The 20,521-nt window shown below is 42.5% G+C and overlaps 2 protein-coding genes across 2 annotated transcripts in view; one reads left to right on the forward strand and one right to left on the reverse strand.

Moving 5' to 3' along the window:
* Positions 1–20,052, reverse strand: part of egfem1 (EGF-like and EMI domain containing 1) — a 48,081-nt gene extending 28,029 nt beyond the window's left edge. Inside the window, 28 exon segments of the mRNA XM_070543239.1 lie at positions 4,709–4,837; positions 4,891–5,025; positions 8,311–8,422; positions 8,424–8,440; positions 9,574–9,702; positions 11,905–12,033; positions 12,120–12,329; positions 12,403–12,525; positions 12,880–13,002; positions 13,082–13,186; positions 13,189–13,212; positions 14,119–14,208; positions 14,364–14,423; positions 14,562–14,754; positions 15,001–15,056; positions 15,285–15,326; positions 15,437–15,497; positions 16,137–16,160; positions 16,531–16,595; positions 16,649–16,771; positions 16,868–16,933; positions 17,659–17,784; positions 18,013–18,068; positions 18,136–18,257; positions 18,611–18,736; positions 18,797–19,022; positions 19,079–19,396; positions 19,833–20,052. Of these exon segments, the coding sequence (XP_070399340.1) occupies positions 4,709–4,837; positions 4,891–5,025; positions 8,311–8,422; positions 8,424–8,440; positions 9,574–9,702; positions 11,905–12,033; positions 12,120–12,329; positions 12,403–12,525; positions 12,880–13,002; positions 13,082–13,186; positions 13,189–13,212; positions 14,119–14,208; positions 14,364–14,423; positions 14,562–14,754; positions 15,001–15,056; positions 15,285–15,326; positions 15,437–15,497; positions 16,137–16,160; positions 16,531–16,595; positions 16,649–16,771; positions 16,868–16,933; positions 17,659–17,784; positions 18,013–18,068; positions 18,136–18,257; positions 18,611–18,736; positions 18,797–19,022; positions 19,079–19,396; positions 19,833–19,996 (3,154 nt within the window). The 5' untranslated portion in view covers positions 19,997–20,052.
* LOC107380508 (EH domain-containing protein 2) lies at positions 5,386–8,673 on the forward strand. Its single transcript, XM_015951787.3, has 6 exons — positions 5,386–5,836; positions 5,908–6,084; positions 6,168–6,265; positions 6,623–7,035; positions 7,113–7,277; positions 7,356–8,673. The coding sequence occupies exons 1-6, from the start codon at positions 5,616–5,618 to the stop codon at positions 7,917–7,919; spliced, it is 1,638 nt and encodes a 545-aa protein (XP_015807273.1). The 5' UTR covers positions 5,386–5,615; the 3' UTR covers positions 7,920–8,673.
* Positions 20,053–20,521: the final 469 nt, after the last annotated feature.

The raw sequence follows: 20,521 nt of genomic DNA on the forward strand, positions 1-20,521 counted from the left end.
CGTGTGTGTGTGTGTGTGTGTGTGTGTGTGTGTGTGTGTGTGTGTGTGTTAGTGTGTGTGTGTGTGTGTGTGTGTGTGTGTGTGTGTGTGTGTGTGTGTGTGTGTGTGTGTGTGTGTGTGTGTGTGTGGCGAATTGAACTTGTCATTTGTTTTAAGGACAACGGAGCAAAGAAGCGTTTTTATTAAGCTTAGAGGTAAAGAGTGAAGCTGTTTACACAGACAACCACAGACGTTCTTCTGTGTTCTGCTGTGAAAAGTAGTTTTACATTCAGGGATTTACACAGCTGTCACGCTTTAATGAAGTAAAAATTGTTTGTGTGAAGAATATAATTTTTTCTCTTCTCATGTTGATAAATGTAAAAATGTGTTTATTGCCTTTTTGTCACCTGTGGTCTCTGATTTTCTCTGTTTAGGACTGCAGGTGTCCAGGGTCAGGAAAGGATTTACCTGGTGGTCCTCCCAGGAGAAAGGCCTTCTACTGTCATCATGTTAATGTTATTTAGCTGTTTGATATTTTAACACATTTATTAAAGCAAATACTAACTGATAACTCTTTCTGGTCATTGATTTTATCACCAGTTTTATTATTACAGATGTTTGAACATGTTACATGAACAGAAAATGAAAAGATGGTAATGATACAAGATTATTTATAATACGTTACACTTATTTACAGATCAAAACCAGTATGGACCAGTTATGTACGATTAAAGCAGGATTAACCTGAGTGACTCTTCCTGGATCATTTATTTAAACTGAATGAGCAGGAAGTCTTTAACGGTGCAGCTGGATCTGCTGCAGGAGGAGCCATGTGGACGGAAGGCTGGAGCAGACCCGTGGCTGGACGTTTCTGGTCAGAGGAGCATCATATTCAATTCAATTCAATTCAGTTTTATTTATATAGCACCAAATCATGACAAGAGTCATCTCAAGGCACTTCACATAATAAACATTCCAATCCAGGTCAGTTCATTAAGCCAATCAGAAAAATGTTTCCTATATAAAGAACCCAGCAAATCGCATCAAGTCACTGACTAGCGTCAGTGACTTTACAGCAATCCTCATACTAAGCAAGCATATAGCGACAGTGGAGAGGAAAACTCCCTTTTAACAGGAAGAAACCTCCAGAGGATCCTGGCTTAGTATAAGCAGCCATCCACCAGGACTCACTGGGGATCGAGAAGACCGAGCAGACACACACACACGCACACACACACCAAGCAATGTGTCTATGGTTACATTGTGATTTCTTAGTAAATATTCTATTTGGCGAGAGACAAACTTTATTGTATTTATCCTAGTGGATCTATAATTAAACGGATAAACTAGTAGTAGCACATCCAATGTCAAGGAAAGCAAAATGTTATTATCAGGAGAGGGAGAATGTTGAAGTGGTTAGCAGCAGTGTGCTAGACAATGGCCCCCTCCGTGAGGCCACCACAGCTCAGCAGAACATCACTGTAGCTTCTTCTGGAGAGAAAAACACTTAGAGAAAAAATAAAGTTAATAGCTGAAATTGCAGAAAATAATACAGTTAAAGAGCAGATTGTAGAAGAAAGCAGTAGAGTGTGAAAAATGGTCAGTGTATCCTCCAGCAGTCTAAGCCTATAGCAGCATAACTACAGAGATGACTCTGGATAATCTATCCTATTTAGATGTAGGCATGTTGGAGGCAGGGCAAGGGAGAGCCGTCTTTACCGACTGTACACTCCACCTCCCTGTACTCCCCCACTTGTCCAGATCTAGGCTAACATCAGATTTCAACCATAGGCCCTATCAAATAAAAATGTTTTAAGCCTAGTCTTAAAAGTAGTTGTAACCAGGTTAGTTCCGCGCTACCAAGTTTGGCCTCAAGGGGGCAGCAGATGATCATTTTTAAATTCAGGATGGACACGCTCTCAGACGCCATCTTGGATTATTGGTCTGTCGGCAGCTGATGTCCAAGCAAAAGTCAGACAAACTTGAGCTGAGCAGGGCGAACCTTTGTGAAGCTGGTTACATAGACAAGGTGTCTGCCTCACGGACTAAGGCTGGGAGCTGGTTCCACAGGAGAGGAGCCTGATAACTAAAAGATCTGCCTCCCATCCTAATTTTAGATATTCTGGGAACCACCAGTAAACCTGCAGTCTGAGAGCCAAGTGCTCGGTTTGGAAGGTATGGAACAATCAGATCACTGATGTATGATGGAGCTTGATTATTAAGAGCTTTATATGTGAGAAGGAGGATCTTAAAATCTATTCTGAATTTAACAGGTAGCCAATGTAGGGAAGCTAAGACAGGAGAGATACGATCTCTCTTTTTAATTCTCATCAGAACTCTAGCTGCAGCATTTTGGACAAGCTGAAGACTTTTAACTACATTCTGTACATACAGGACGGTCTGCAGAGAGAGCTTTGGGACGCTTACTCTCACTGTCCACTCCATCGTCCATCTACAGGGACTGCTGGGCTGGCTCAGACGATGGCTATTACATCTCTAAGACGTATTCAGAAATATGAAATGCGGAGATGGTTTATGGATCCACTGGTATAACAATTGTGACTCTTCAGCAAATATAACCACAGTGTTGTTTTTAATAGAGGTTCCTACATAAATGACTTGCCTGTTAACAGTAGCAATGGTTTGCTGCTACCTCCTGCAGGACAGAGCACCACTGACCACCTCCACACATCTTCCTCGGGCTCATCCTCCAGACCCACAACTTCACCAGCACAGAGGCAGATGTGCAGCATAGTGCATGCTAACCTGTAATAGATTAAAAAAGAGTTGGTGTTTTTCTTTTTATTGAAAAATGTAAAACAAAACATATAGCCTGCAGTACACTGGCTCTGTTCAGTTTAAAGAAAAGCGGCAGGGAATAGTTAAATAAAAACTACTGAGAATTTACATTTTTTAGACAAATCTAATCATTATTAGGCTTAAGTTGAATAAACAAATGCACACTGAAAACACTTCAATGCTATTTTATTAAATACCCTGTTTTTCTAAATGTTTTACCCCCATTTGATGCTAAATAAGAAGTTCTAAGGTCCAATTTACATTAGAAAACATCCTACTGCATTCAACATTTATAATGCATTTGGTTTATATTAATTACCTACATGATAATACTCTGTAGTAATGTGTTGTGTACGTTTAACAAGTTCATTCTGTAGCTTAAAACATACATCAAATGATCTGAAGTTAACATGTAAGTCCTGAAAGCTTCTAGAATAAACAGTTACTTTACCTGAAAACGGTTGTGAACAAACACTGCTGATGGACATGAAGCTGCTGCAGGTCCTTAATATTCCTGCTCGGTTTTCGCTAGCTTTAGCATTTTTCCTTTGCGTGTAGCTGCCGCCACGGCTGTGACGAGGCCTACGGGCCACCGTAGAGGTGAAGGCTAGACTGTCCAAATTCAGAGCCGCTGGGTTCTGGTCTTAGCGGTATAGCAAGGACCCGGCCTTGCTATACCGGCGAGGACCCGTACTCATAAGCATCCTGCCCGTGGATTCGGACACACCCTTGTATTAACTTAATATTGTGTTCTGCGTTACCATGGAAACGTGCTTAGCAACAACATTTTAGACACAACAACAATCACTTTAACCAAGTCTCCTAGGAATGAATATAACAAGCTGAATATTGAGCCAATAACAGACCTCTGTTTTTGTTCTTTTTGAACTATCTGTATTTAAAACTAGAAACAAGTTAAATTTGATTGACTGTCAGAAAGTGAGAAAGTGACCCGCTCCCTCCCAGCCCCCTGATTGGTTGAGAGAGGTCAATCATCTTCTGGCTAAATGAACTTACACACCCACACATGTGAGAAATCAAATCGATCGGCTTGGCCTAAGGAATCCATCCATCCACATATAAATCCATACATGCTTCTATCATCCATCCATCCATCCATCCATCCATCCAATAAACCATCTAACATCCATCCAACAGTCCATCCATCATTTCATTCATCCAACCCTTCATCCATCCCATATCAAATCTGAACATGTTAATCTATCAGTTTCAGATATCAGTAAATGTTTCTAAATTCACAGTTCAGCCAATTGTAAAAATGTAATTCTCATTCAAATGCCAGCTGTTTAAACACTTCAACTTTTGAGTTTTTAATCAATTTTCAAAGATTTAAGTTTTCTGCTGTTTAGCATTTTTTTGTCCATTCTCCACCTATATTCTGAGCTTTATTACACATGTTGGTAATTTTTGCTTCTAAATCTTTAAATACATTCAGCTCATTTTGACAGTTTAGCTTAGTTTCAGCTTCACTTCAGCTATTCAGCAGCTTCAGCAATCAGTTTCCAAATTTTGCGCATGCTGCTAATTTCACAGTTCAGCTAAATGTAAAGATTAAACTGTTAAACTTTCCCTACTGAAATAACAGGTGTTTAGACATTTTAGCTGTCCAGATTTTTATACAATGTTCACAGATTTCAGTTTTCTGCTGTTTAGGATTATTTTCTCTATTATTCACTCACTTTTTGTGCTTTATTTGCTTGTTGGTGCTTTTTGCTTCTACATCTTTCAATACATTAAGCTCATTTTGACAGTTTTGCTTAGTTTCCGCTTCAGTTCAGCTGTTCAGCAGCTTCAGCTTACAGTTTCAACTATCCAGCATTCAAACAGCATTTCTGCAAGAAATGCAAATTTTTCTAGTTTGTAAATAAATATGGTCTTTGCAGTCTTTTAAAGCAGCATTTCGCCTCACCCAGCTGACACTGGTCTCCATGAAAGCCTGCAGGACATTGGTTGCTGCACTCGCCCTTCCTGAGGTCACATGACCCCCCACCTGGACAGTCACATGGTCCATTGATATGACCTCTAAATGACCTTCTAGCTGCAGATTTATATCTACAATGTAGAAAAACTGTTGGTGAAGCAATATCATACCTTTCTCACAGCGCGTCCCATGGTACGCAGCCTTACAGAAACAGTTCCCAGTTTTGGGGTCACAGCCAGAAGAATGTTCTTGAACACAGTCACATTCCTTGGAACAGCCTGCTCCGTGGGTCCACCTGGGACAAGCTGGGAGGAGGGCCGGAACACGGTGGTGTTTTAATGCGCCATAACATCATTGGGCTGAGAAAACAAAATCTCCTGGAAACTTGTGTTTGTTAAGATTTAGGAAAATATGCAAAAAGAAAACCTCCAGTATAGGCCAGATAAAAATTCTGTTATCATAAAGCAGAGTTTCTACTAGGTCACATGATCCATGTATGTTTTATCAGTATTCTCCAATAAGTTCACGCTCATAAAATTAAAAGTGATGCTGAAATTATTGCAGCATTTGAGATTACAATTTTTCACCTTCAAGTTGATAGTCCAGCACTGCCACATCTACAACCACTGGGGCCAAATCTTGGCAAAGATTGTCCCAACTCATCAATAAACAGAGAAGTGCACTCCACCCTGTGTCTCCTGACACTGGCTTCATGTTAGGTGCAGCTGCAGGCTCTGGTTACACCCTCTCCACCCTCCCAATGTCCTGCTGCAGGATGGAGCAGACAGCTGTAGGCGTCTGTTGATATTCCTTGTGCTCCGTCTCTCTTCAGTTTGGTCCTGAAAGCCGGAGCTGCTTCCACTTGCAAAAATAAAGGGTAAAAACTTCCCCCAACATGTCTATCCGGAGGTTTTGGAGCCCCCCAAAAACAGTGGGAGACATCAAGATTGTGACAGAGGAGCTGAAGAATTTTTACTACAAGAGGCTGCTGCCGATAGAGAAGTATTATTCTTTCAGTCACTTTCACTCACCGAGCTACGAGGATGCAGACTTTGACAGTAAGCCGATGGTGCTGGTGATGGGTCAGTACTCTACAGGAAAAACTACATTTATCAGGTAAGGCTCAACTCTTAGCTTTTAATGTAACACAGATGGACTGATGTGGTTGACACCATGTGTATCACCAGGTATCTCATAGAGCAGGATTTTCCTGGCAGCAGGGTTGGACCTGAGCCAACCACTGACTGCTTCACAGCTCTCATGCACGGAGAAAACACACAAATCGTTCCTGGGAATGCCCTGACAGTGGATCCCAAGATGCCGTTTCGCAACCTCGACCCATTTGGGAACTCATTTCTGAACAGGTGAGAGCAATCGACAGACAAAATTGGAGAAATCCTGGATAGACGTCTGAGTAATAATGATGGGATTCATCTTTTATCTACAGGTTTCAATGCGTCAAGACCCCAAATCACGTCCTTGAGAGCATCAGCATAATCGACACACCGGGTATCTTAACAGCAGCAAAAAAGAAGCTTTGCCGAGGTGAGTCAGAGGGAAGGATTTGGTCACTGCTTCCAGATAATTAGCCATTAAACGTTATCAGTGGACTGTTCTTCTGTGAGAAACTTAGAGTGAATGGGAAAAATGAAGTGGAAATGATCAGCCCTTCATAACTCACTGGAGTGATGTCAGAAGCAAAGCAGATATAAGTGTGAGCAGGGAGGAGCAGTGAGTAACTTTGCTCTCCTCGCTTGATTTTATGTGCATTTATCTCAGGGTGTAACTGAGATGGCCTGAAACCAGAAGAGACCACTGGGATGAATTAAATGTTTCTGTATTCCTGCAGGCCGCTAAGCTGCACTAATGAAGACCCTATGTCTCCTTGTTCCTCGAGCACAGGCTATGACTTTCCAGCAGTGCTGCGCTGGTTTGCAGAGCGAGTGGATCGGATCATCCTGCTGTTTGACGCTCATAAACTGGACTTCTCTGATGAGCTCACTCGGGCCTTTGGGGCCCTGTATGGCTTTGAGGACAAGCTTCGAGTCGTTCTCAATAAAGCTGACAGGGTGGATTCTCAGCAGCTCATGAGGGTGTATGGCGCCCTCATGTGGTCACTGGGGAAAGTGTTTCGAACCCCTGAAATTCTGCGCGTTTATATCGGATCTTTCTGGTCGGAGCCAAGGCAGACGTGTGATCACTACCAGCTGATAGAGCTGGAGGAGGAGGATCTGCTGGCAGACATAAGGAACCTGCCCCGGAACGCTGCAGTGCGCAAGCTGAACGACCTGGTAAAGAGAGCACGCCTAGTCAGGGTGAGGACTCTTTGGATATGTGTACAAACCCAGCAGCTGTTATGGTTCCTTTATGGCTGATTTGTTCTCTTCCTTAGGCTCATGCACACATCATCAGTTACCTGAAGCAGGAGATGCCTACAATCTTTTGCAAAGAGAGCAAGAAGCACAATCTAATCTATCAACTTCCTGTAATTTTCACCAAGATCCAGCAGCAGCATCGAGTCCCAGCTGGTGACTTCCCTGACTGCACAAAGATGCAGGTCAAACACAATTTCTCTTTTTAGAATATGTACCTGGTTTAAAATGCTTGAGTCTCACAAGATCACATCCATTTTCAGGAGAAACTTTTGGGTCAGGACTTCTCAAAGTTCAAGACACTGAAACCAAGTTTAATGGCTTCTTTGGACAAACTGCTGACCAGCGACATAGCCAAACTGGTTCCTTTACTCCAGCCTCAGGTGGAGAGGAAGAAATCCCTGCCTAGTGTGCTGGATGGGGAATTCTTGGGAACATTCAGGCGGGACCAATTCAGACGGGATCCGTTTAAGGACATCCTCAAAGACGATGAGGGTAGCGAGACAGATTTTGAAGAATGGGTTGTGGAGAAATACAAGCCCAAATACGACGAGATTTTTTACAACCTGAGTCCGCATGATGGAAAACTCAGTGGTACCAAAGTCAAGCAGTGGATGATGACAACGCTGCTGCCAAACTCTGTGCTTGCTCACATCTGGAGGCTGGCCGACGTCGATAAGGATGGCATGTTGGACAATGAGGAGTTTGCACTGGCGGTCCACCTGATTGAGGGAAAGCTGGAAGGACACTGGCTCCCCAGAGAGCTTCCGTCTCACCTGGTGCCGCCGTCCAAACGGCCAGATACACCGAGCGAGGCATCGGCTTAGTCTTTGTATCAAAACAGGATGAAAAGTTGCAAACAAACATTTTGTACAGAACAAACAAGAACTAAACAGGTCATAATGGTCTCAAATGTATGATCTATGTCTACCTGTTTATGTATACTCTATATTATTTCATACATACATAACCCTCTCAGGCTCAAAAGAAGTTTTGATAAAAAGACGAACAACTAAGTCCTTCAGCGGTAATTCTGAGTTAAAAAATGCTCATGAAATACACATGTGGAGTAACCAGGTAGGTAGGTTTTAACGTTGCAAATCTGCAACACCTTCCTCCAGAGGGTTAAAACAGTAATCATGTTAATATTAAAACCGTTTAATTGTCATTCATACCATCCAACATAATCTGCTTTAAAAAAAATAACATTTCATTAACCTAGATGGCAAAAGCGGCCATATAATCCTGGAGAGCAGAAGCAAGCTCCATACAGACGATGGCACGGTCTGTTGTTGGGGCAACCGCACCTCCTTCTACAGTGATTTCCAAAAATATCCTCTTGGGCAACCTGTTAGAGAGAAATATGAGAACGCCTGTCTCCCTTTAAGAATGAGGCTTCTCAAGAATCATCACCCAGTTTTCTAAAACAATGAATTCATTAGCAAAACTTTAAAATCAATAAGTCATCAAAAATATTTCTATATTTTGTTCATTTCTTGCTTTTTATCAATGTATTGATGGTTAAAATCTTAAATTTCAATAAAAGATTATTTACTTTTCAATAAAAAATACATATTTAAATGTTTGTAGACTGTAGTGTGTTTATTAAACTGCTTTTAGAGTCGTTTTTAGCCATGCAATTATTTGGGAAACTAGGTCCACAAGGTGCTAACGTTGAAGCTGAATAATTATGGTTACAAGATCAAATATCTTTCAAAGCAAACCAACATACCATGTTTATTTTTATAGCACATTTAACTCATTCACTGCCATTGACAACTAAAGTCATCAATTGCGTTTTTTAACGGGGCGGACCTGGGAACAAGCTCGCGCACCTTGAGCGTGAACATCACGGCTCTAAAGTTGATTTTCACCCATGTGTGTCACACGTCACATGATCAGGAAGCAGACAATTCATGAATTAGGAGATCGTTTAGGGACGCCGCCATGCCTAAAGCCAGGTGCAAACTGAAAAAGCTTCTGCAGCTCACACTTCGTCAACAGATTGTGAAAGAACAGAAAAGGCTAGAAATGTACTGATTCTTATGAGTCTGCTCTTTCTTTTGGCAGTTTTGGTGTTTACATGGTCATAGAGCACACTGTTATGTGACTCCCCAAAAAACAGTAAAAACGTTCTGAACAACTGGCAGTCAGGGGCTTTCTGATCAGAAAACAGCTGGCAGTTAATGAGTTAAAAACCATGAGACAGTTGACCAAAGTGCTTCATAGGAGAGAAACGGTGCTCTATGGTTGAAGTCGGGACATTAGGTTTAAAGAAACACAGCAAAGAAGAATATCTACAACAATGAATAAAATGAGGCACAAGACTGATAAAAGGTTAAAAGATGGGGGTGAATATAGAGCCTAAAAATCATACCAATAAAATATTTGGGCAGTAAAAACATCAATATCCCACAAAGGAAGAAAACCAAATTACCAACCAAAAGCTGCTCAAGAAAACAAAAGGTTAAGTTTACGAACCGTCCTCACAGAGTAGGCCCTGTACTCCAAGGGGGCACAGACACCTCCCGGTCACAGGGTCACAAAAGCCTCCATTCTGACATCGACACACACTGTTACAGCCATGACCGAACCTCCCTTGTGGACAAGCTGGAGAAACAAGACGGATGTAGAGAATATACTCAGGAGGTCAGTGAACACATCTACCTTCCATACTCTTGTTTCCAAATGCAGCTTGTTAGTGGCCTTGACCCAGACCAGCTATAGCTGTTTAAGATGAGCTAAGGTGCACAATTCCATGTCAGCTTGAATTCCTTTTCAATCAACCAAACTTTATTTGTATAGCACTTTTCATACAAAGTAAAATGCAGCTCAAAGTGCTTTACAGATTAAAATGACCCCATATTCCCATCCCTTTCCCACAAATATAAAAACAATTATGACCGTTACACCCCCATCCCCCAACCCATTTGCTGGGCACACACACACACAACCTGAAAAACAGCATAAGTAAATACTGGGATGAGTTCAGATGGGTTAGGTAATGAATGACACGCCCTCAGGTGAGCCATCTGCCTTGGCGGTAGTTGATCGACGGCAGCAGCCAAGGCACTAACCCAGGGCGCCCAGGGAGGGAGGGCAGAAACCCCCACCACCGCCTAAGCATAGGAGCACCCAGGCCACCACAGTCCACCACTGGTGAATGACCTGCAGAGAGCTGGGACCACAGTAACAAAGGTCACCATCAGTAACACACTACAACGGCAGGGACTCAAATCCTGCAGTGCCAGACGTGTTCCGCTGCTGAAGCCAGTATGTCCAGGCCCGTCTGAAGTTTGCCAGAGAGCACATGGATGATACAGCAGAGGATTGGGAGAATGTCATGTGGTCAGATGAAACCAAAGTAGAACTTTTTGGTGTAAACTCAACTCGTCGTGTTTGGAGGAAGAAGAATACTGAGTTGCATCCCAAGAACACCATACCTACTGTGAAGCATGGGGGTGGGAACATCATGATTTGGGGCTGTTTTTCTGCTAAGGGGACAGGACGACTGATCCGTGTTAAGGACAGAATGAATGGGGCCATGTATCGTGTGATTCTGAGCCAAAACCTCCTTCCATCAGTGAGAGCTTTGAAGATGAAACGTGGCTGGGTCTTCCACCACGACAATGATCCCAAACACACCGCCCGGGCAACAAAGGAGTGGCTCCGTAAGAAGCATTTGAAAGTCCTGGAGTGGCCTAGCCAGTCTCCAGACCTCAACCCCATAGAAAATCTATGGAGGGAGTTGAAAGTCCGTGTTGCTCGGTGACAGCCCCAAAACATCACTGCTCTCGAGAAGATCTGCATGGAGGAATGGGCCAAAATACCAGCTACTGTGTGTGCAAACCTGGTAAAGACCTATAGTAATCGTTTGACCTCTGTCATTGCCAACAAAGGTTATGTTACAAAGTATTGAGTTGAATTTTTGTTAGTGACCAAATACTTATTTTCCACCCTGATTTACAAATAAATTCTTTTAAAATCCTGCCATGTGAATTCATGGATTTTTTTTCACATTCTGTCTCTCACAGTTGAAGTGTACCTATGATGAAAATTACTGACCTCTGTCATCATTTTAAGTGGGAGAACTTGCACAATCGGAGGCTGACTAAATACTTTTTTGCCCCACTGTAACTCCACATGTGTCATTCATAGTTTTGATGCCTTCATTAAGGAACTACCAATATAAATGGTTGTGAAAATAAAGAAAACACATTGAATGAAAAGGTGTGTCCAAACTTCTGGCCTGTACTGTATTACACCTGCTCTGTGATTGACTGTGCATGAGCAGATGTCTGACGCTATTGGCTAATTCTGAGCGGCACTCAATTCAACTTGCATGGGGCTCTGTGGGGCGGGCCTAGCAGAAAAAAAAACTGATCATCTTAATTGTTTGTCTTCGTTGATCAGATTATTTTGTTCCTTTTTTGGCATGTTTCCTACCACTTTCATGACAGATTGGTCCACTCATGATAACTCTACCAAAATACCATGAACAGACTCAGATCCAGAGAAGGAATCCAGGTAGAACAATTGAGTTGATAATCAGATTTGTAGTACCACTCTTTATGCTAGGTTTGTCCTTCGCATAGAAGGAAGAGATCAAATGAGGCTGAGAACTAAATAAGTCAGATACATTTTCATTTAGATCAAAAGAAAGATGGATAATTATCATCCCAGAACCAAAATGCAATGCGCATGTAAAGATCCAAAGTTTAATGCAATGATGACTGACTAATACTTTTCTGAGAGATGTTCCCACAAACTGATGCATCAAAAAATGAAGGAAAACCAGAAAGGAAGTCTTACTCTCGTTGCAGATGTTCCCGGTCCAGCCTGGTGAACATTCACGTCGGTCCCGGCTTTCACCACATGCTCCGTTCACACAATCTTCACAAGTCACACTGCACTCATCCCCAAAGGAGCCATCTAAACACACTGAAAAGGAAGCTCAACGTAAGATTTCTTCTACAAGATGGAACAGGTCCACAAATCAGTGTCATCATTAAGGCTTTTTACTGCACCTATGCGGCTTTCCACTCTCAGCTCTCCTCTCTGCTCCCTCTGGGTCTTTAATTCTTCATCATTAGCAGCATCGTCATCATCACGGACATAATGGGAGCGCAGTGCTGCCGTGTACTGCAGGAGCTGAGGAGTCTTTCTGAACAGCAGGTCTGGTAATCTGTCAACCTGCAGCTTCTCTTCCTCCTCTTCCACATCGCTACCGTGCAGGGCTGGACACAGAGGGTAAAATCACAGCTAACCAAAGTGATGCTGCAAAGGCGCTGTGAGCTACAATGAACTCACAGATGCACGAGTGCTGGTCCTGATCCACGTGGAAGCCCAGTTGACAGAAACACTGATACGTTCCCAAGGTGTTGACACAGTGGTGCTCACAGCCTGAGGTCTTTGTCAGACATTCATCAATGTCTGTGGAGAGAAATGGAAAGAGAGAACACATAACAAGAATGAACATTTAAAGTATTTTACAACCTAAACAGGCAATTTAGTGGCAAGAGTTACACTGGAGGCTTTTAGGGGGAATAAATCAGCTGTGCTTCTTCTCAGATTCTGCTTCTGATTTGACATCTGTTCGCCTGAAAGTCACTAAACTGTAAAAAGTTTGCTTCTAATAGTGAAAATGTGTTTTTTCCCATTTTCTGGCCTTAAATGGTCTGATTTCTGATCAGTGACTTAGCAAGTGTGCATTGAGATTGAGTACAGCTGTTCCACAGCACAGAGAGCAGCAGGCCAGATAATCTGCTAACAAGCCAGAGCTCTCACCATCACAGCCGCAGCCATCTGGGTTGAGTCTGTGGCCGGTTCTGCAGCTGCACTCGTAGCCGCCGGGGTAGTTTCTACAGAAGTGGCTGCAGCAGGACTCTTCGCTGAAGCATTCGTCACGATCTGACAAATGAACAAAAGGAAGAAAGGTGATGGGGAACGAAACGCTTAAGTGAAGAAATGAAAAAGGGGAAGTTCTCACCTACACATGCTTTCATGTCCTGGTCAAGCTGGTAGCCATGGTTACAGGAGCAGAAGAGTCTGTTGGTGGTATGCTCACAGTGATGAGAACATCCTCCGTTGTTCAGCTATTGACAATCCCCATCTCAATACCTGGAGAGGAGTGAATACAAATCCAGTTCAAATGAACAGAGAGGTAGCACATATAGTCAAGCGGATGCTTTCTATGGATAAAATTAGTTTTAAAGTGTTTGAACTATCTTAAATTTTACAAAACGTCATATTAAGACATGGTGTCACTCATTTTCTGCTCAACAGCAAAAAAAAAAAAATTTAAAAATCACAGATAAATAAAAATTTAAGATGAATCCTAATAAAATTGTAAGTTGTACTTATTTGTTTAAAGTTCAAGAAAGAGTCTGCTGTTTAATTCACTTTAATTAAATGTAATTAAGTCTTTTTTTTAAAAGTCATTTTAAAGCAAGACAAACACAAGTCAAGCCCTTTGCAAGCAGTCCAGTTCATCCAATGATGCAAAGATTCTGTCTTTTCTCTCTTTTTTAATGGATTTCTGACTCCTATAATCATACATCCCTAACAGATTCATTTCTAATGCCACGATACTGTTTCAGTGAAAACAAAAAGCCTCCGCAAAGAAGGGGTGCGGTATGATTAGCATTTAATGATGATCAGTGGTGGTTCGTTCATAGGGGAGCCGCACAACCAGTCTCACAGGAAGAAGAAGAAGACAGGAATCACAAAATATAAAAAAAAAAAAAACTTTAATTAAATGACCTATACATCATACAGACTATAAGTGTTGTGTATAATCTGCATTTGTGTGTAGTTTAAAATGTTCTCTCACACTTTTAAGAAACATGGGTGTCATTTTCACTGCTATGCAGATGATACCCAGGTATGCGTGCCTTTAAAGAGAGGCCACAATTATGCTTTGTAGTCTCTTTTAGATTGTCTCATTGAGGTTAGGCAATGGACGTTCTCTAACTTCCTTCTTTTTAATGATAAAAAGACAGAGTTTGACGGTTTTGGTCCAAGTACTTTGTCTAGGGTGGGTGCAGTAGACCTCAGTCAGCTTGCTCCACTCTTGAAAATGAGTGTGACTTCTCTGGGTGTTATCTGGATGGGGATCTTGTTTTGGACAGGCAGATCAGTGTGGTGACTAAATCTAAATTTTATCAACTAAGAAGGATCGCCAAGGGAAAGAACTTGCTGTCAAAAAGCATTTTGAAACAGTAATTCATGCTTATATTACATCAAGCCTTGATTCCTGTAATTCTTTGTACCTTGGTGTTTCACAATCCCACCTCTCATGTCTTCAGTTGGTGCAGAACGCTGCTGCACGGCTGCTCACTGGGACGAAAAAGTTGGATCATGTTACTCCTGTCTTGGCGTCACTGCGCTGGCTGCCTGTTCATTTTAGAATCCAGTACAAGGTGCTTTTATGGGCTTTTAAATCTTTGCATGGCCCTGCTCCAGATTACCTCTCTGAGCTACTAGTTGTTTTACTCCTGTGCACGGTCTCTGAGATCGGCTGATCTTGGAAGTTCCAAAACCAAGGCGCAAGCTCAGAAGTGACAGGGCTTTCTCTGTAGCGGCCCCTAGGCTCTGGAATGTGCTGCTGTTAAGCATTAGGTCGGCCTCTTCATTGTCTGGTGTTAAATCTCTTTTGAAAACCTATTTTCAGCATTTGGCTTTTAACTCAGCATGAGAATCTTTTTAGTGTTAGTTCTTAAGGTTCAGTTTTTATTCATTTTTATGTTGTGTATTGTTTATTAATGTTTTAATTTCTGTGATGCACTTGGGTTGGTTTTATACTGTTGTAAGGTGCTATACAAATTAAGCTGCCTTGCCTTGCCTTTTACCACGACCGAATCGTTTTGTGACGTATTTTCTGTTCCTTTTTGGCGCAGCAACCTTTACCATACACCTACGCTGTAACTGGTACATGCGCGCTGGATCCCCCTCCAATACAAAGACTAGGAGAGCATTTTGGTGCAGAGGTTTGCAACCAAAACCTGGCGTTGGACATTTTTTAACACTCTCCAGCAGGTAAAAACAGCCCAAAACAGTCAGGAAACAGCTCAGTGTGACATTGGGACACTGGATTTCATGAACCAAGTGGATTTTCTATTATAACATGGATTATTATGACCATGAACCAGCAAAGGTAAGATTTAATTTACGCTTTGATTGTATGAAATCACCTTGGTTGTGCTTTTCACGTAGCAGCTTATTGTCATTGGGTGCTGTTGGGGTAGAAAATGTGGATTCTTTCATTTAGATGAGCCTCTTCTCGCTATTGGTGAATGTTAAGCATGCTTGTGGAACAACTTTGGTGCTGGAAGTGCCCCTGAACCTGGTACCGGGTCCATCATGTTCAACTTGTGTGATGCATAAGAATGGTATTTTGTCTTCCCCTAGTGGTGATGTGTGATTAGTGCATCTGAAAACAGACTGCAAAAATGTGCTCCACCCAAAAAAAAAAATTCACCAGCCTCCACTGATGATGTGTTTATGTACTGGGAAAGTGTCAGATTTTTTCCATTGCTGATTTGCTACTGTGCATCCACAGAGTAAATTCAAAATAAATATGACATGATTTATTAGTTTCAGATTGCCTGGTGATCTGTTTAATTGTTCATGCCGATTATTGGTCATTTCCAACATCAACATTTTTTATCTTTTAAAAGAATCCTATTAAGTAGATCATAAAACATTAATAAGTAAAAATGTGTCCTTACAGGTGAAACTCAAAAAATGAGAATATGGTTCAAAAGTCAATTTATGTCAGTAATCTGACTTAGACTGAGACCACCTAAAGGCTCAGGAACCCTTTGCAGGTGTTTTAGATTCATTAGCTGATGAGATTGTGACACATTTTCACTAGATGCTAATGGTCTGAGAGTTTGAATTTGGGGTTTTTAAAGGATTTAAACCATAATCATCCCAATTATAACAAATAAAGGCTTGAAACATCTCAGGTATGTTGTTACTGTGTCTAGTTTCTAATTCCACTTTGGATTCTTTTTTAAAACACAGGAACGGTTTCTCTTTACCTTGCTGACAGTTTTATTTGCCGACTGTAAAACAAGAAACTGTTCCTGTGTTTTAACAAAAGAACCCAAAATGGAATTAAAGGCTTGAAATATTTTTTCATGGAATGAGTCTGTCTCATATATAAGTTTCATCTTTTAATTTGAAATAAATTAACAATTATGCAATTTTTTTTTCATGTAAAGAATCAGCAGACTACAAGAATTAGAAAAAACAATCTTTTATATAGCGCCTCTCAAGATTAAAGCAACCTCATAGGTTTGAGAAATAAACAAGGATTTAAAGGTGTCTAGTTTTATTTCAGACTGATCCGGTTTATCTTATGGACATTGTCAAAAAGTTATGAAAAGTACCCACTTCAATAAAATAAATAAAAAGTTTCATTTAGGCTCAAACTGCCAACATTTCTTGTGAAGCCCTTAACCCTCTTGGGTTATTTTCCTGATTTACAAGGTCAAAGCCTAGTGGGTTAAACGTGAGGAGGAAGGAAGACATTTCCACAGTTTTAACTCACGGTAGCAGTGCTTGCCATCGGCTCCGAGTTCAAAGCCTGGATGGCAAACGCAGCTGACGGAACCCAACTTGTTGACACAACTGTGGGAGCACTCTGTGTGACCGGAGCTGCATTCATTAATATCTAGAATAATCAGATTTAAATTACAGTTGTGCATGTTTGAACACAAAAACAACACAGATTTAGTGTAACAGTGCAAACGAGATAGATATCAATCACCTTCACAATTCCTGTTGTCTCCAGATATAATAAAACCAGGTCGGCAGCTGCAGTGAACTCGACCGCCTTCCGAATGACACAGCTGGGCGCAACCACCATTCCTCTCCTTACAGGGGTTTCTCACTAACACACACACACACACACACACACACACACACACACACACACACACACACACACACACATACACACGTGCATGGTAAGAGACCTCAGTGAGTGTGTAGTTTCAAACTAAAATATTTTATTCCCAGTTCTACTGACATCTGAATTGAATTTATACTCAAATTCTGCAAATCCAAAGATGTGAAAATGGGTAAGATGCCAACAGATTCATTGTGAACTGTTTTTATTGATCATTAAATAATAGTTTAATTCCCTTTTTTCAATTACAGTGACTTGGGGACTATAAAAGTTATTTTCTGGTCCTGGAAATCTAGAAAGCCGTAGCAGAAGCAAAAGGACTTTGCTCTGCAGGTCGGACTAGCCAGTCTTATGTCTTGCCAATCACAGCGCTCTACCAGTTTGGTGGGCCAATCACATAGCATATGAAATGGGATCAGAAAATAGCTAATATTGCTCCATACGCTCTCATTCATTTTTTTGAAGGGACCAATGGACCAGAAGTAGATGGGTGCGACTTTCATTGCCTGTTATTTCTCAAAATATTCCCCCATTGCTAATTAGAAGTACGGTAGCTAAAAATGCCTTTGAGCAACAGTTTGGTCAGTTTTCTCAACAACAGAAGTGATCATTGACATGAATGAACTTTGTTTTCTAACTAGGTGACTTACATTCACAGCGTCTCCCATCTTGTTTCAGCTGATAATTCCTCCCACACTCACATTTGTGCTGACTGTTCCCCATGTCCACACGTTTGTGTTCACAACCGCCGTTCAACACAGAGCACAAACTCACGGCTTCAACAGAAAACAAACAAACAGAAAATGTAGGTAGGTAGCTCACTTGTTATCTTACCGAGCAACCTTCACACCTAAATCTCAGCAGTTGTTTAATTTTGGAAAAGCACTGAAATTGAACGACTGAGCTACTGTTCTATTTCGTCTAGTCTTAGCCCTTAAGCAAGCTGCTATTGGAAGGGTGATCTCAGCATCAGCCAATCATGAAGAGCTTAAATGTACGCCCACCAATGGTGGGCAACCCCGTGGGTATATAAGTGGAGCGACTCCACTGATCACCTCCGCTGTCTCTTCAAGCCAAGCTTAAGAGCTATTAAAGAGCATTTTCCAAGAGCAAATGATCCTACTTACCAAGCATGTCCAGCAACGTCAGGACCTGCCCGGCTTGCCAGACGGGCTTCATCTCCAGCGGCGACCTTCACGCCAAATGTGAGGTCTGTCTCGGGGCTCATCACGCTGGCCTGGCCCTGACCCTTCAGGCCTCATGCCCGTTTTGAGCCGCTTTGCCCGTAGCTGAAAAAATCTGACGGGTCAAGTACTTCACCTCTGCCACCGACGGTGGCTGACACGTACTCGCTGGACAAAGCTTTACAGTTCTTCAATGTCAGTCAGGAGCCGGCTGGCTCCAACCAACTGGAAGATGAAAATGTCCTTGAAGAATACGACGAGGCTGGCTGCCACATCCCTCCGTCCCTCCTGGAAAACACGAAGGTCGACGAGCCTCCCTCAGCAGGTTCCTCCCTGCCAGCAGTCAGAGCACTGCTCCAGGAGCTACCTGCCATCATCTCCGCGGCTGTGGTCCGCAAGGGGCTAGCCGTCCCAGAACCGGCTCCACTTGAAGCAGATGATTAGGAGGGAAGTTCTGGGGCCACACAAACACGCTGTCCAGACCCCGTCTGGCCGTGCTTCCCTGCCTCCATGAGCTGCTGGTCTGCCGCCTTCTCTGAGCCTGCTAAGCTCAAAGCAGCAGTCTCCACATATGCGCCCATTACAAAGTCGAGGCTTCTCCGACCAGGGCTGTCCAACAGTTCCTCCACTGAAGCCAGACCTGGCCTTGTTGTTTGACGCCAAGAACCACCTCGTTGGCCAGCGAGCAGTTCCCGCTTCCAAACATGACCAGCTCCTGGCACGGCTCACGGATCATGCACACCAGTGCGCTTTCCAGATCAGCGCTGCAGGAAATAACACTGCCCGTCTTGCCTTGGGCATCTCCAAAATGGTGGAAGAGCTCGACGCTCCTGACGAGTCAAAAAACATCATTAGCAAGACTGCTGATGCCATTCTCAATCTGTGCGCTGCTGTCCTCCCCGGTTCTGCTCTCGTTGCTGCCTGGCAGACCCTTATCCAGCGGGCCTTGTGGCTCAAGGCCTTCCCTCCATTCCCGAACAACAGCACAGAGAGATACTGGAAGGCCCCATCTACTCTGACGTTCTGTTTGGTCACCATCTTAGGAGTGATATCGAGAGAGCTCAAACCACCTCTCACTCCGGCCGCTCCTCCAGAGCATGGGAAGAACACCGGGGCCAGCGGGGAAATTTCAAACGCCCAGCTGCACCGTCGGCCCCTCGGAGCCAGCCTCCTGCTGAGGTGGAGCCGAAGCAGAACCAGAAACCTGACATTTGATTTTAAACGTGTTATTTATAGTATTAAAATCTAGTACATTCAGACCACCTTGCTCTCTATAGACTGCGTGAGGATCCATGGTGTATACTTGTCTGTATACTGTGTAATACGAGGTCCTAGTTAGGAAAGATTTTGTTACAGCACTGCAATTATAGGAGGCAACATGGTATGGTTTTATAGACAATACGCTTGTAGTTAAAGTAATTTTTATCTATAAAAATATCTCTTTTACTTGAAATAAAAGTTGAAATTGCTGGATTTGATCTTTATCGATCATTACATACAGCTTCAAGTTCACCCACTTGTTTAATGTTAAATTAGTAATAATATGAGCAATTTCTCCACTACCCTGGTTTATGGGAGGGTTAACTCAGCTATCATTTTGACCCATCTTTTAACTGGATACAAGAGGAAATTGTTCTAACCTTCTCTCGTAGCCCACACACCACCTGTGGCTTGAGCAGCCTTGCTTCCACACCTTCACCACACGAGTAAAAGCCTGAACACAAGGCTGACGGACCCCCAACATGGACATCTCCAGCTCTGTACAAACATGTGGCCTGTGGACAGCAATGCAGACACCAAGCATCACCCTATGCAGCGCTCACTAAACGGCCGATAAAGACGTGTCACACAAACATCTGTAACACCTCTGATGAAGACCGCAGTCGCCAGTCGAAACTTGTCAAGATAAACTCCCAACACAACCTTACATGTCTGAATTAAAAAAGAACCTCATTAAACACCAAGCATCACGTTCAGAACTTAGATTTTTTTAAAGGTTTTTCAGGTAATTTAATTGATTTCATGTGTGGAGAATGAAGTGGAAATGTGGAAATGAACTTGAGTGGAGATTCTGGGGGATGTGTGCACAGCTCTTGTGTCACATATAAACTGGAATTACCTTCCACATAAAGTAAATGAGGTCATTTGTGTGAATTTTAACTTAGCCCTATATTCTTTGTGAAATAGTATCTTCCTAAATTGTAAAAGCTTCAAATATTCTATGCCCCCATCGAGGGGCAGCAGTAGCTCAGGTGGTTGAGCGGGTTGCCTCATGATTTCGAGGGTCATGGGTGTGATTCCAGCTCCCGCCATGGGGTATTCTGCTGTT

The sequence above is a fragment of the Nothobranchius furzeri genome, chromosome 13, assembly GCF_043380555.1.
Source record: "Nothobranchius furzeri strain GRZ-AD chromosome 13, NfurGRZ-RIMD1, whole genome shotgun sequence".
Classification (NCBI taxonomy): domain Eukaryota; kingdom Metazoa; phylum Chordata; class Actinopteri; order Cyprinodontiformes; family Nothobranchiidae; genus Nothobranchius; species Nothobranchius furzeri.

Bases quoted from the DNA above. Each gene is read 5' to 3' on its own strand.
- LOC107380508 (XM_015951787.3), top strand. From the start codon at position 5,616: ATGTCTATCCGGAGGTTTTGGAGCCCCCCAAAAACAGTGGGAGACATC. The intron at 6,085-6,167 runs GTGAGAGCAATC...TTTTATCTACAG, and splicing joins GGGAACTCATTTCTGAACAG to GTTTCAATGCGTCAAGACCC. The intron at 7,278-7,355 runs GTCAAACACAAT...ATCCATTTTCAG, and splicing joins CTGACTGCACAAAGATGCAG to GAGAAACTTTTGGGTCAGGA.